The 15,794-nt window shown below is 39.2% G+C and overlaps 2 protein-coding genes across 2 annotated transcripts; one reads left to right on the top strand and one right to left on the bottom strand.

The window, feature by feature from the left end:
• Positions 1 to 6,256: 6,256 nt before the first annotated feature.
• LOC104436866 (probable polygalacturonase) lies at positions 6,257 to 8,906 on the top strand (the record flags this gene model as incomplete). Its single annotated transcript, XM_010049723.3, has 5 exons — positions 6,257 to 6,586; positions 6,685 to 6,805; positions 6,906 to 7,080; positions 7,180 to 7,250; positions 7,831 to 8,906. Coding segments are annotated over 5 exons (1,371 nt in total), but the record flags the coding sequence as incomplete, so codon positions are not given.
• A 6,061-nt stretch (positions 8,907 to 14,967) lies between these two features.
• Positions 14,968 to 15,371, bottom strand: LOC104455308 (major strawberry allergen Fra a 1-3-like). The gene is made up of 2 exons (XM_010070122.3): positions 15,218 to 15,371; positions 14,968 to 15,089 (listed from the first exon to the last, which is right to left on the bottom strand). Exons 1-2 carry the CDS (start codon positions 15,369 to 15,371, stop codon positions 14,968 to 14,970), a joined length of 276 nt encoding a protein of 91 aa, XP_010068424.1.
• Positions 15,372 to 15,794: the final 423 nt, after the last annotated feature.

Here is a 15,794-nt window from a genome sequence, read left to right as displayed (position 1 = left end):
TTATCAATTGAGTTCATTTGAATCACATGGCAATTCTACACCGTGCTTATGGAGTTGCTGACATGGCACTTCTTAGGATTAGAAAAAAGTGGAAAAGGAAAAAGAAAAGTATTTCGAGCCTCCAATTTTTGGTAATTTCTTGATGCTCATGCTATTTCTGTTACTTTATTGACTTCTGACATTCTCTATCACATTGAATTGATTACATTATATCTTGCGGGCTCCACTCTTAATCTAAAATCATTTATTACCTTTTTCCTCCTTCATTTTTCAATTTCACACTTGTCCACATTCCTTCCACATAATTTTTTCAACCTAGCCGCTTCTTCCACACTCATTACATTTCAACGTTTGTTTATGTTGTCTTCTTTTAAATTTATTCTTCATTATTATAATCTAAGCAAGTACTAATCATATAGCAGAGTAAAAAAAATGTTAGTTTTATCTATAAATTATTTACTTTATTTCCCTAGAGTATTCTCATGGTCGTGAGTTTTTCAACTTTGATTTTTAGTACAAATTTACAAGAATTTACTCACAAATTAAACATTGTGGTTGATGTATGCATTATACACAATTTATTCAAAGGTTATCCCCTCACTTGTGCTTAGGTTATTTTTTTAGTAATATTTTCCTAGAACAAAAAAAGAAACATAGAAATAATTAACAAAATAATTAGTTTTTTTAATTAGAAACATAATAATTAGTTAACTATCTACCAAATACAATATTTTCAGAGAAGAAGTAAACAAATTTTGTTTCAAATGAGAAAGCAAAGGAAAAAACCAATAAAAAGAAAAAAAAAAAGAATACAAGCATTAGTCTTAAATTAAGAGTAGGTCTCATATTTAACCATAATAATTATTGTTTGTCAAGAGCACGGTAGAATTGAAACAAAAGATAATGAAGAAACAAAAGGTAAGAAGTATTGCAAGGAATAGTGTAGTTATTTTAATGTAAATTGGGGTGGTTGGAGCTAAAATAGGGATGGAAATAACACGAGCCTTTCTTATTGTGGCTAACTTTCTTTTGATTGAATATATATATATATATATATATATATATATATATATATATATATATATTGTGTACGTTGATCTATGAAAAGAAAAGAATTATATCATAGGGTGATCCTCCCTTTTCAACAATGACATATCGAGGGGATCAGTGAGCAAAACATTTCCTTTCCCTCACCATTTAACACTTGATACAATTAACAAATAAATGCCACACGGGTACGTTTAGTTGTCAACATGAGGATTGAGATGGGATTAAGATGAAGTGAGATGAAAATACCTCTTCAATGGTTAATGTGGATATATATCTACTTCTATCAAGCATTAGGTACACTTGAGGATAAGATTAAAAAAGTAACTAAAAAAATCAACCAAATTGCATAGCCGAAAATTTGAAAATTCACTTAAATTTTAGAAAATTCAAATAGATTAAAAAATCGAAAAGGAAAAACCCTAGATCTAAGGATTAAGGCCATTGTGGTCGTCCAAAGATCCTCAACCTTTCCATCACCATCTTCACCTCGCCCCTCGAGAGTTCTATGTCCTCCGCTCCGATTTTTGCGCCACGGCTTGTTTGTCATCTTTTGCAAGATGACTACGGAATTTTAACTTTTAGCACCTTATGGTTTGTACAAGCCTGTGAACAAATTGTGAATTTGAACAAGCGGCAACTTGTCCTTGTTTCGTTAGGTTATTATTTAAAAATTTCTTTTACCCAATTTGGTTTTATCCCACCCCTTCTCCCAAACGTTTCATCCTTCATTTTATCAGGATAATTCAAATTTATTTGATTCGTAAGACATTCTCAAACACCCAATTCACATTAGAGTGCTAAACGCAGTCTAAGGCCTATGTGGTCAACCTCGTCCTCTACCCTCTCATCATTTAATGGTTGATGCGATTGATATTCATTATAAAGACCATATTTTTTGCTAATTTGCCTCCAATTGGTAAGTTATAAATGCAAATTTGATATCAAAATAGTGGAGGATGCCCATATTTGTAATCCATTGATTGGAGATTTTTCAAATCTCCTCCAAATAAGGGTGGAGAAAAACAGGGGGTATACCATGGTTTTATGAGAGGTTTTTATAAAGCTTTTAAATATCACTTCTTTGAATTAGGATCTGAAAAGTTTTCCTTAACTTGGTTCTTGAATTCAAACTTCCATATGCTCTCTTTTTCGAAAGAGAAAGAAGCGGTGGAGGCTAAAGTTTTCCTTAATTTTATCACTTTTTCTTCTTTTCTTTTCCGTCTTCTTTTTCAAGCTTTGGCCAATTGCTGGCCTTGCGATGACCGATGACTTCGCCATAGCATCGTCTGCCTCGTTAGTCGAGCCTCCTTGGCAACAGGGCCAGGTCAAGTCTCATCTAGCCATGGCTCAGCCTTGCCGATGGCCGGGAGAGCCTGACGAGGCCCACCTGCCATAGGCAAACCTTCGGTGAGGTCTAGCAAGCTTGCTCTGGCTTGGCGAGCTTGTCAAACTGTCCAATTGGTTGTCAGTGACGGGTAGAGTGGATGTCGATAGTGGTGGAAGAAGAAGAGAAATGAAGAAAACAAGAAGAAAAGAAGAATAGAAAAGAGAAAAAAATAAATTTGGGTTGACTTTAATTATGGAATTATTCTAAAGCAAAGAAGCAATTTTTTTTTTTTTACTTTTGATTTTGTTCCAAATTTGTTTTTGAGAACAAATTTGTTTATGAAAATAAAAATTTACCAAACCGATTTTCATTATAAATCTATTATTGGGAACAAAATAACATAATCAAACACTATTTTCACAAGTTGCTAAACGCACTCTACATATCCCCGCATTGATAAGGATCGCATGTTGGTTATGAAATACCACATTGACAATTACTCTCAGACAAAATCCTGGATCACATGTTGGTTATGAAATACTCACATTGACAATTACTCTCAGTAATCAGCAAACTCGAAAATCCTGAAGTTGGTGAGCTTGTCTTGACAATTTTATCGAGATACTAATGGTCAAGAAATCTCTTCACATAATGTATCCAGGAAGGAGACTAATGTGAGTCGTTCGTGTAAAGGTTAGAGACGGCTGGTGGCCAGCTGTCGATGAGACGAGACGAGAAGAAGAAAAAGGTTGGCGATGGCTTCTTTACCGTTCTTGCGCCGTCGCAATTGGCAGGCTTTGCGACCGTGACGCTGTGACAGTACTCTTTCCCTTTGCCTTTTGGCTGGCAAAGGGAGAGCTGTTGTTTTCTTTGACCTTCTAGTGTTCTACATTCATCCCACTCCGTACCGCCATTATAAAAACTTCGGCCAGTATCAGCACTTCAAGAATCAAAACTATCTCTTTCCATGTGCACCAGGATTCAACTTATTTCGCAAAAAAATAAATAATTTTCAAAAATTATCCCTCGTATTATTCATAAAAATTATGGTCGACAAAAATATATTTTCTATTGATTAATTATTTCAAATGATATAAATGATCATTTATAAGAAAATAGATTTTTAATTTTTTGTGAAATAAACGGAGCCATTTAAATCTCCCCACTATCCAAGTGTGCGCAATTAAAGTCGTGTGTAATCCCATGTCTTGACTAGAAGTTCCAAATATGCTTTTAATGGGTGTGTCCAGTGTAAATGCTACTAGGCTATGTCAAGTTCCTAGTGGGGTAATACGTACATCTTGTCTCTAATTGAAGAAATGCCTCTAATCGACAAATTAGAGGTTGTTGGTGCATCCGACGCATGAATTTGATTGAAATAAAAATAGGGTCGCGTCGGTCTCTGTCACCCACAATTTTTAGCCAATGAGTGATGGAAGAAATAACATAAATTATATATATATATTTGTGAACGTTATAACCCTCCATGCAAAAAGACAAAATATATTTCATGTGACCGACAAAAATTCCCAATTCTCAGCCTTCCCCCTAGCCCCATTTTCACCTCCCGTGGTGTGATGCCCGCTACTTTACACAATAACAGCACAACAACGCGCATTTTCTTAAATTTTTTTAAATTTTTCTGAAGAGGAAAAAAAAAAAAAGGCCAAAAAGGTGACGTGGAACTCAAGGATTCGGGGGCTCAAGACACCCAGTCACCATTAAAAAAACTATTAAAAATGAGAAAGAATTTGTGGAGTGCGAAAATGGACGGTGGAGATCTCTCTTCTCTCTATCTCTAACTAGTATGTTCTGTCATGTGATTGACGCCAGGCTAGCATCGTTGGGCCATGATTGGACGCGGGTCCCACTCACCTCTGTCAGCGCACATGCTTCTCTCTCTCTCTCTCTCTCTCTCTCTAGGGTTTTATTCCCCTCCCCACGTCCCCTGATCACCCGGGGCGGCACCAAACGCCCCGTGCTACCCAACTTTCCGCTCGACACGTGTCATGATTAATTTCCCTTCCACAGTGACAATTGCAAGGCCCCTCCCTAAGTACTCGTCCTTATCATGATTTTGTCCCAACCTCGTCGCCACCGATATTCCGTCGCAAAGTTGAAATCGAAATTAGAAAAATCGGCATAGATTATAAGGGGCATGATCGAGATCCCAAGAGATTAGATCGGTAATTTTAATTTCATATAATTTCGTTGAATTCAGATGGAATATATCCGGACGAGATTACTATAATCATCTATCGAATTTTCGGCTAAATAGTAAGTAATAATATTATTTATAAAGCAAAATTGCCTAGTAAGTCGAGCCATTGAAACGTCATTAAATAACATTAGGGATGATCTTTTCGCGAATCGAATTAAATTCATCTTTTCTCGAGTCCGGCCTAAAATTCCATTTAGGCTGGTGTTTTTATTTATTTATATATTTGGGGGAATTTAAATTGACCATTTTTTTAATGTCGTCATTACAGGCTATACAGCTAATCAACTTTGACAGATATGAGCCGAAAACAGAGTACTCTGTTTTCCTTTTTCCCTGTTCTTGCTGCTGCACGGTAAAAATTCTCACCTCACTCGCAGAACACACAGTCTCTCTCTCTCTCTCTCTAACGACACTCTTCTCTTTCTTCCGTTTTCAGCAGATCTGTCGGCGAGAGACGTTATTAATCATGGTCGACCCTGGAGTAGGAGCAATTAGTGATAATTAATGGTAATTAGTGTGGCTTTGCCAGAATTATAAGATTCCTTCTTCTCGTTTTGACGAGCTTGATTTGCATGGGAAAGCTGTCGTTGTCTTCGTGCGGACTCATTGGGGAAATAATTTATGTGTCCCCATTTATATGCCATCAATGCCATTGATTCACATACAAACACCAATAGCTCCACCCCTGTTTTTCCTTTTTTTTTTTCTTCTTTATCTCTCCTGGGGGCGATTCTTGAATTCTCCTCCTCCTCCTCCTCCTCCTCCTCCTCCTGTTACTGCTGCAAATTGTCTGTCTGCATCGGCTTCTGTTGTCGTTGTCGTCGTCTCTTTGGCGTCTTTCGTGTTTGCAGGGGAGGCTCTCTTGACTGAGGAAGATGCTAGTAAGTACGTCTTCGCCATTTTTAGCTTTCCGGGACTTGTCCGAGTTCCGCTCTTTCTTGTTGCGAATGACGAACCGACTTCCCGGCCCTGTTTCTGTTTGATTCTCGGTTCCCTTGAACTGTGCATGGCTTGGTTGCTTTCCTTAGTCTTGTGGGTTCGTGCCGAAGTTCGTACTTGTTTGAGAGATGGCAATTCGATGGACTTCTAGTCGTGCCTATGCTCGTTGGTTCTTTGCTCCAATAATGTTCTTCTTCTTCTTCTTCTTCTTCTTTGGTGGTGGTGGTATCGATAACTGGTTGGATGTTTCATCAACTCGTGCTCTTTCACTTTGTTCTTGCTCTCTGAGATGGTTTGTCTACTTGTTCTAGAGTTTCGATCTTTTCCTAATCTGATGTTCAGGTTGGGCTGGTTGCCTGCATTGGATTCTACAGTTTTTGCGTTTCTTGGGACATTTTCTTCGAATCTGTCCCGTACAGCGATTTTGCTGCTTGTTTGCTGAATATTACTGGCGTTGTACGGTGGAAGTGGCCGATGTACTCTCAGACTATGTTTCTATCCGGTGTCTGTTATTGTTTCTCCTGGAGTTCACCATAAATTTAGAGGGCTGATATAGTTTGCAATTACCACCCTTTGGATTCATTCATATCAGCAGGGATGGCTTGCTGAATCTGATGCTTGTGTATGTGTGGAAAAATGAGTTATATCCATTCGCAAAATAAAAAAAAAAAGTTTCTGACAATATACTCAGTTTTTAATTTCCCGTGAATCATTTGTGCCTTTCAGGAGCATTGCTCTTGCTTCTGGCACTGAGCAATGCCGTGAGTACAAGAGGAGGAGATAGTGATAGGCAATGTGAGTATAAACTGGCATTGAATTTGGATCCAAGACCGCATAGTGTGTCTATAACGGAGTTTGGGGCTGTTGGAGACGGGAAAACTCTAAACACCGTTGCCTTCCAGAATGCCATTTTCTACCTCAAGTCCTTTGCTGACAAGGGAGGCGCTCAGCTTTACGTGCCTCCTGGGAGGTGGCTCACTGGAAGTTTTAACCTCACTAGCCATCTCACTCTCTTCTTGGAAAGAGGGGCCACGGTTCTTGCATCTCAGGTAAAATTTGCTGATGCTTTGATGTTCTTACTTTGAGTGTAATGAGCAAAAAGCAATATTAAATCTTGCATGATGCATTGTCTCGCTCACGTATTCAGGACCCATCTCACTGGGATATTGTGGAACCTCTCCCATCTTATGGACGCGGGATAGAAACTCCAGGAAGAAGATACCGAAGCTTGATAAATGCGTATGGGTTGCGTGATGTGGTGATAACAGGTACTCAGATTCTTCACTTTGCCTGCTGCTGCTATAGTTTGTTTGCACATGCTAGTACCAAGCCTCATTCAAGCAATCCATTGATTTATAAATGCTCTAGGTGATAATGGAACAATTGATGGTCAAGGCTCATTTTGGTGGGATTTATTCACCAGTCACTCCTTGAACTACAGTCGCCCTCATCTTGTGGAATTTGTAGAGGCAAAACATGTAGTGGTGTCAAACATTACATTCTTGAACGCTCCTGCCTATAACATCCATCCAGTCTATTGCAGGTATGCTTGTGAGAGCCCCATTGTTGATATGTCACCCATCACTTTTTTAATTTTAGTTGTGCATATGAAATTTATCATCATTCCTTTGGTATAATGCAGTGATGTGCACATCCAGAATGTTTCAATTAGTGCTTCACCAGAATCCCCTCAGACTGTTGGCATTGTACCAGGTCAGTGACGCAGTGGTTTGGACTAAGGAAAATGCATAGCTGAACAATTGCTTCAGTCTTTAATATACCTCTGCATTATGCAGTAAGTTTTATCAGTTCCCAAGTCTGTAATGGGTTAACTTAGTGAAGGCAATGGTTATGATTGTCTGAATCTTTCGCTAGAGTAACACTGGCAGTTGGTTAAGTTCTTCATTCTTTGCCAAAAGCAAGTTGGACATGTCTTTGAAACAATTCCAAGATGCTTTTTACTCCTATGAGAAACATTTTTTTTTTTTTTTTTTTTTTTTTTTTTGGGGATCTCATGGAGAGAAGAAGAAAATCCGGTGACATTGGAAAACTTGATAATTGATGTAGCTGCTTCTGTTCTGAGAGTTTATGCACAAGACCTAATCATGCATTTCGTATAATCTTCTTCTTTTGCCCTCCTTTCCCTCTCCCTCAATCGGGGCTTATACTTCTGGCCACAGCAAACTCTTCAACTGCCAAGCCCATTATTCGGTTAAATCTGTTTGGTATACCCTGATAATTAATGTCAATACAAATTAACTGATATATTTTGTTCTTCATGGAAAAATTTCAGATTCCTCAGACAATGTATGCATAGAGGATTGCAGCATTAGCATGGGGTATGACTCCATCTCGCTCAAGAGTGGATGGGATGAATATGGAATTTCCTACAGCAGGCCCACCTCTCACGTTTACATTAGGCGGGCGTACTTGCAGTCATACTCCGGGGCTGCGATTGCCTTTGGTAGCGAGATGTCTGGTGGGATTTCCGATGTCCACGTGAATCATGTCAGCATATACAGCTCATCAAGTGGCGTAGAATTCCGAACAACACGGGGCCGAGGCGGCTACATCGAAGACATAACTGTATCTGATGTTGACATGGATGACGTCCACATAGCATTTGGTGCAAAGGGTCACTTTGGGTCTCATCCGGATGAAAATTTCGATCCAAATGCTCTCCCAGTTTTGCGCTACATTACTTTAAAGAATGTGGTGGGAAGAAGCATCACGGTTGCTGGAAATTTCACAGGAATTAGCGAATCTCCATTCACTTCCATCTCTTTGTCTAATATCTCCTTGTCCCTCAACTCTGGTTCAGTGACATCTTGGATTTGTTCCGATGTTTCGGGTTCTTCGTCATCTGTGCTTCCTGAACCATGTCCTGAGCTTGCAGGCTCATCCTCAAATTCTTCCTCAGCTGGCATATCTAGCATAACTGCCATTGGTAATTCGGCAGCCTTGTGATATTTTCCATAAAGGATCAATCCTACCTGTTCTGCAGCCTCAAATTGGCGCCAGATTCCTTTTCAAGAAGGTGGGACATGTTCGAAAGAAGAAACCTCTCAGTCCGCCAGTTGAATTGTATGGTCGTCGATCGCAGTTGTCTATTTGAAAGTTGTTTGTACAGCCTCATTTCTTCATTCATGATGTAAGGAAATTTTTGGTAGAAGAGGGGGTCACCTTAGATTGTTTTCTTTTTGTACTTAGCAGTTCTCTCTCTTTCTTTCTTTCTTCTCATAATCTTTGTTTTGGGGGGTGTAACTTCATTGTAACGTTTTTTTCCTTATCTGGAACGACTTCATGTGAGATGAAATCATATGTGACTATATGAAAAGTGATTCTTGATGAGGTCATGCGGAAGTGCAAGCAAGGCGGCTCTCTCCTTTCAAATTATGCATGTCTCGCTGCATTCATCTTCACGTTTCTGCTCTTTTCTGCTGGGAAGCTTTCGTCTTCATCCGTAATGTCATTCATTATAGGAGGAAGATGGCAAGAACTAAGCACGGGTTAATCATTGCTCGAGGCTGTGGCTGTCGAATTAAAGTGTTCTGCAGATGAAGTTTGTCATTCTAGGTCACACAGGTACACACCATTCTTTCAGCTAGACCGTTATCACTGGACCTCAAGAACTATTTACCAAGGCGTCGCATCGATTTCTGTTCTTTCTTTTAGTTCCACTGCTCTACAGAGTAGTAGTAGTCCTGCGATGTGGAAGATCAAGTCCCATCTCGATATTTGTTCATCACCATTTGTCGTAATCGATGTTCTTCCACGAAATTATAGAACGGGTCATGAAGTTTACAGAGAAGACAATAGCGACGAATGGTTTACCTTACACCTGAATCTTAAGCTAACTGGGTATTGATGTCTATTTTTTTTCTTCTTAGTTGTGTTAGCATTCTCTGTATTAATGTCCAAGTTCCTTGTCTGCTCACTTTTCCCAAAAAGTCGTGTGGTGCAATGCTTGTTTGACAAGACATTTCTTGTGGCTTGAACATGAATCTCAAGGAAATTGTTTCCAGGGATGAAAATCTTACATGCATATATAAAAAAAGGGATTTTTCAAATAAGAATATGAAGTGAAGTTACTTTCTTACAAAAAGGATTGGGAGTAGATCTTATCTCACGTAGGGGCTTGGTGTGGCTAAATTAGTTTAAAATAAAGACCTGAACTTGCCAATAGACTAAATCTCTACCGACTAGCTTATTCCAATATGGTCTTGTTGCTATTGCACATGTTAAAAAGTTTGCTTTGTCTTCCATCACTTTTTTTTTTGAGGTCCTCACATCCCCCTCTTTACTATCATTTTATATATTGGTGACAACTTTTCATTAAAATCTCAAAAAATGCTAGAGAGATTGTCCCCCACACCTACCCTTAATTGATCATCGATGGATATCTGATGAGCCAAATCACATCAAATGCCAAAAGAGCAGTCGAGTCGATCAAATGTCCTCTACTGCCTTTATTCGATGGAGATAATAACGGGAGATTCACAACTCCAATGAATAACACAACATACACCCAAAAAATGAAAATAGTAGAAGATTGCAAGATGATGACTACCATGGCAACATATCGAATTAAAAAATTCACAGTGGATACCACTTATCATTACAAAATGCAACTCACGTATATCGATTCCCACCAAATATACCCATTAAGTCCACCACCAAACAAGTCGAAGCAACACTAAAAAAAAATGAAAAAAGTTCCCTCGCCATCACTTCCATCGCTGTCATTGTTGTGGTATTTCACGATATACTCACATACCTTGCCGGCATATTGCTTGAGCAAGCTACAACCATCTTCTTTTGAATGAAGGAAGAATCGGCAGCCCCAATTTAGGATGCTAAAATTTAGATGGAATTCACGCCCTTCCCGCAATCCTGGTGTAGTTCGTGTTTTTTGAGTGAAATTAATCGCAGCAAACGAATTCTTCATTATTAAATAATAATTGGTTCGAGGTTGCATCAATCAACAAACACTTCTTCAACTCAAGTTATGAACCTAGCCAGATTGAAGCAAATTCCAAAATCAATTTGACTCCGATGGCACGTTAACTTCTTCGAGGAAGATTCAAGTAAGAGGAACCCTAGCTTCTTCAATTTGGGGCCTCTTTGAATTGGGCCATATCGACAATATTGCCTTTATTAAATCGGTCAAAATAAGCGGTCGGGGAGATTCTGCCGGTTGCGATTTGGGTTCTTATTTGAAACTAGATTGATCATTTTAATCTCTTTTTTGAGATAAGATTGAATCTTGACCCTTTTTTGAGAAAGCAGTTCGCTTAAACTTTCATTTGAAATTTCGTCATGTAAAAATGAGTTTTTTTTTTTTCCAAAGTTAATTGAGCCATTTCGTAATTGAGAATATTGTTGGTCATACTTTACAATGTGGAAAGAGGAAGAGGATAAAGGTACAAGCCAGCACAGTGTGGAGGGGCACGGCGACTCATTTAATTTTTACTATTTTCTATTAAAAAGTGTGAAGGGGCATGACGACTGATCTAATATTTACTATTTTCTATTCAAAATTTTTCCAGAGATTATATATGTCCTCATTTGTGCTAGAGCTCGAAAATCAATCATATGAGGAGTCCATCTATCTTTGTGGCTTTTAGATGATAAAAAAGAACTAATTATACCACTTACAATATTTACATTCTCAAAGCATCATCAAGGAATGAATAGTTTAAGGGCGTACATGATAAACTTTCTGTTTCTCTATTTTATTATTTTTTTCATTTTCGAAACATATCCGGAATAAAAATCTATTTGATAATGTAATTTTATTTTTCTATTTACGTAACATATTTTTATTCCGAAATAAATTTGAGTAGAAATTAAAAGTTAAAATTTTTAGCCTTTTTATTTTTAGAACAAAAATGAGAAATGAAAATTTTTCTCATTATTCACCCTCGTTATCGCTTGTTGCTCACCCGCCGCCCGCCATGGGTTGCCAAATGCTAGACGTTGGTCGCTTGCCTCGGGTCCCCGGATGTTGGATGTCAGCAATTGGCCACTTGGCTTTGGTCACCGGACGCCGGACGAAGGTTGCCGTACATCGGCCGTTGGCTAACCGCTGTCTCCTATAAATAAAAATTTTATTCTTTTAAAGCAAATTTCTATTTTAGAAATAGAGATTTTGAGTGCTTATTAAACACGTTTATGGAAGTTGAGAGACAGTTTTGCCTCTTGATATCTGTTGTGGGTGGTGGGCTTTCGCTATAATTTGAAGTAACTAATTCGGCCTGCGACTGTGGTGATTGTAGAGGAAAAGAAAGCATGAGGGCTCTTTGACTGTCACCCTGTGTGAGTTACCTGCCAAGTATCTTGGAATCTCTTGCTTGTTGTTGGCCGTGAATGACCCTTATGTTGTGGTTTTCTGGTTAAGTTGTTTCTAAAAGATTTTCTAATCTTAATTCATTGCAGTCTGTTGCTTCTTCGCCGACTGCATTCTTTCGACATTATTAGTAGAGTAGCGTAAATCCAAAAACTGTACGTTGGATTAGATATTATCTTGCCAATGGAGTGCTCAGTTTTATGCTGAATTGGGACTGTCATTTTGGTCACTAACCCAGTGAATATAATATATCTGCCCATTATTTGGGGTATAGAATGTGAATGTTTGAAAAAGGATCGGCATTGCTTGCTCCAGGATTTACAGCCGAAAAGCTTTTTCTTGCGACTTTCAGGAAGTGGAAAACTTCCTTTTTTTGGCAAATTAATTCAATAACTTGTAATGGTATGGGCTTAGTAGCTTTTAAGGAATTTGAGTTTCTTATATCAAGATAGAGACATTTCTGAAGTCTCTCACGGAGTGAGAAAACATGAAGAGGATGTCTTATCATGAACAGAAATGAGGAATTTAGGATTATCATGATCGCAACTTTTGGGAGTGATGATGAATGGTTCTTTTTTCTTCATGAGGTTTAGCTGCTCTCTTTTTCCATTGTGTTTTGAAGTGGTAGAGTGAATGATCATTAATGTTCTGTAGGCACTAACACTCTAGCAAGTTTCCTATATTCTGCTTCTCATGTGCAAGGGTGTCACTGTCATCTCCTTTTCTGAAAAAGGGTCACGTGCTGACACTGGTGGTGCTGATGGGATGATATGTGAATTTGATCCCATGGCAGGAAATTCTTTAAAAAGGTTTAGAACTCCAACGAAGATTATATCTGCCATCGCCGTTTCGAATGGTGTGTTTAATTTGTCCTTCTCTAGACCTCTTTCTTTACAGCTGTTTGGTGCTTTATGCAGGTTCTGCAGTGTAAGGGTAAACGAAAGTAGGAACGTTTACTTTGGTTATTCTATCAATTCTGGTCAAGCATTTAAATTATGTAAGAATGTCGCATGTCACATGTACTTAAGCAAGCGCTTCAAACCTTGTTTCCCTAAGTCTGCATTACTGTTTTTCCAGAAAAGCTATGTGTTATGACCATACCTAGCTTTTGAGCAATCACGTGGCTACTCGATGCGTGAGCTTTACATCGAGCTAGACTGGGTGGCTTGTGCTTTAAATAGGGTTGAAACTTGGGAGCTATTTAATGTCAAGATTAAGCCAACTGATATAAGAAACTTAGTCGGTCCGTGTGGCTCAGGTTTATTTTATTTTATTTTATTTTATTTTATTTTATTTATTTATTTCAAAGCTGTACTTTATATCTCCCAAACTTGGTTAACCTATCTATGAATCAGGGCATTAAATAATGAACCATCGGTAACCTATACTGAGTGAGGTGAGGCTGCATTTGAAGTACTTAATTAAGTTCGTGGATCGTGCTGATGCAATAAAAATTTTGGGCTAGAATCGAGTAAATGACTAGGCACAAGCTTTTATTTCTAATGTGAGCTTACTTGATATGTGCCAGTGAAACGATAATTTGGAGCGTTGGGATTTTGATGCTGGACGTGACAGGGAAAAAATATTTCGAATGTGACTAGGAGATTATGTTGATGTTTATTGGTTTAGTTATCGGGTATTAGGGATTTTACATGAATAACAAGTTAGTCATCTGTCCATTTATCTTTAAAAGATTATATGGAAGAAGTGGTGTGTGGCAAGAATATGTTCTGAACATGGTAAGCAGGTGAAACCGTGTAGACAAAGACATTTTCTGAGACCCCACAAGTCTACAGTCACTTGCACGGACGAGAGGTTGAAGGAAGTAACAGTAGCTGGATGCATATGCATGCATAGCTTAAGAGTTGACATGGGCTTTCTCTAAATGCATGTAGACGGAAATCATTCTGAGCGTTCGAAATTAGAGGAGCAAAATAGAAACCAGGGTGAATCTAATAAGAAGGAAATGAAGGCGGTCATAGGGCAAGCTCGGAGAAGGGAGTTCATGGAAATGAGTTTCGACTGCGGAAATCCCTACCCGGCTCGAAGAAGGCGGTCATAGGGCGAGTTCAAGACCAGTCGAGCTATGACTGACCGCTTTGCGATGTATCCGACCTGAGATCCTTGGGAAAAAATTGGATCGAGCCCAATTTAAATTAATTAATTAATTAATTAATTAAAAATTTTTTAAGATGTATTTGAAAGAAATAAATGAGGTGTCAACAAAGATATATTTTTGTTTGGTAAGTTGATGGTGGCAAACGAACTCAGCAAGCTGTACACTGTCCATGGAGCATCCTGCAGTCTATCTTGACAGCAGATGCATTGATAATGGAGAAGAAGATCTCAAAGGCCTGTATGTTTTGGCGCTTATAGAGACCGGCGTTTGTTATTTCTGGTTTGGACAGAACATTGAGGAACTATGCGATTCGATACCTGCAAAAGTCTCTTTATCTATTGAGGACTCGTTATCGAGGAGTCATCATGGTGCACCTACAATACTTGCTGCAAAATTTTAGCGCATTCCAAGTCGTGTATTTGGGCACATTTTTTTATATTTCCCATGGTCTGCTGGTAAAGCCATCTTTCAGAAAATTTTAGCGCATTCCGGGGAAAACATGAATTTAAACGGCTCTTGAGATGGGATTCTTTTGCCCACTGCCCATAGTGACATACCGGGCTGGCGATAGCGCCTCATTTGCTGGGTAATTACACGAAGACATATAGCCCTTCCCTGCTCACAATATCCAGAACCACCGCTCAAATAAGAGTAAAATAAAAACCCCAAAACCACTACACCAACTTCCGGATAATAAAACTACACAAAACCACTGCACCATCAGACCAAAAAAAAAAAAAAAAAAAAACCCACTGTACCAACTTCCTGAAATAAAACCATACAGTGACACCCTAGACATGAGGGTTTGCCACCAGATAAGCCTCGATGGCCTTGGACAACGCGGATGCCTTCTCCTTCACTTGCATGATCTTCTCCTCTGTGATGTCCGCGTCGTTCTTGGCAAAGTACTTGATCGTGTTCTTGCACACCGAGCCTCCCTTGGGCGACATGGTGATCTTCACCTAGTAGGTGATCATCTCGAAGGTGGTTCCCAGCGCGTCGCCCTCAGTGATTGAATAGCAGTAGGTGAAGTTGTCATTGTCCAGGGCCTCGACCTTGTGCTTCATTGTCCTGTCTCGGTTGCCTTTATAAAAGGAACAAACAGTGACCTCACATTCTCAGGAGTCGCCAGTTTACTGTGCCACCACCGTGTTGCAATCCTATTGACTAAAGACATTGCGATGTTAACGGTAACCAATTTGTGTTACTAACCTTCGATGGAAGTGAACTCCTCGACGAACTCAACGCTCTTGAGGATTGGCATGAGGACCCCAGAGATGAGGTTGTTGGCATTGACAATGGCCTCGAATGCCTTGGCCTCAGGGATGGAGGACGTGATCATGGTGCTGCAGCTGAACTCTCCCATGATTGTCTATCCGAATAGAATTTTCTAAAATGATCAAAAGGAAGGGTTCTATTGAAGTTGGGATCTAGGGTTCTTCTTATATATGCAGGGAGAGAGAGATGGAGAGACGTTCCTGTAGTAGTTCGGGTGAGTTAAACCTAAATTTGCCATAGTGGGTGGTGGGGACACCCTTTTTGATGCTGATTGATGGACCCACCTCCTGGTATAGAAAGTTGAAAAGATTTTCCCAAACATCCAAAGGCTTGTTCGATTGGAGAAACTATTGGTTGGAGCTCTGATTCTAGTGTGTCAAGGGAAGAGGGAAAAGCAATAGAGGGAAGGAGAGTGTGTGTCAGGTTCTAACGCGGTGGGGGCCTGGACGAGTTTGTTGGAGAAAACTTTCTTATTTGTTTTGAAGTTGACAAAACGTTTCCATCGGTTTAG

The sequence above is a fragment of the Eucalyptus grandis genome, chromosome 1 (assembly GCF_016545825.1).
Source record: "Eucalyptus grandis isolate ANBG69807.140 chromosome 1, ASM1654582v1, whole genome shotgun sequence".
Classification (NCBI taxonomy): domain Eukaryota; kingdom Viridiplantae; phylum Streptophyta; class Magnoliopsida; order Myrtales; family Myrtaceae; genus Eucalyptus; species Eucalyptus grandis.
The sequence above is the reverse complement of the archived record's forward strand: the minus strand, read 5'-3'. Positions and strand labels throughout refer to the sequence as shown.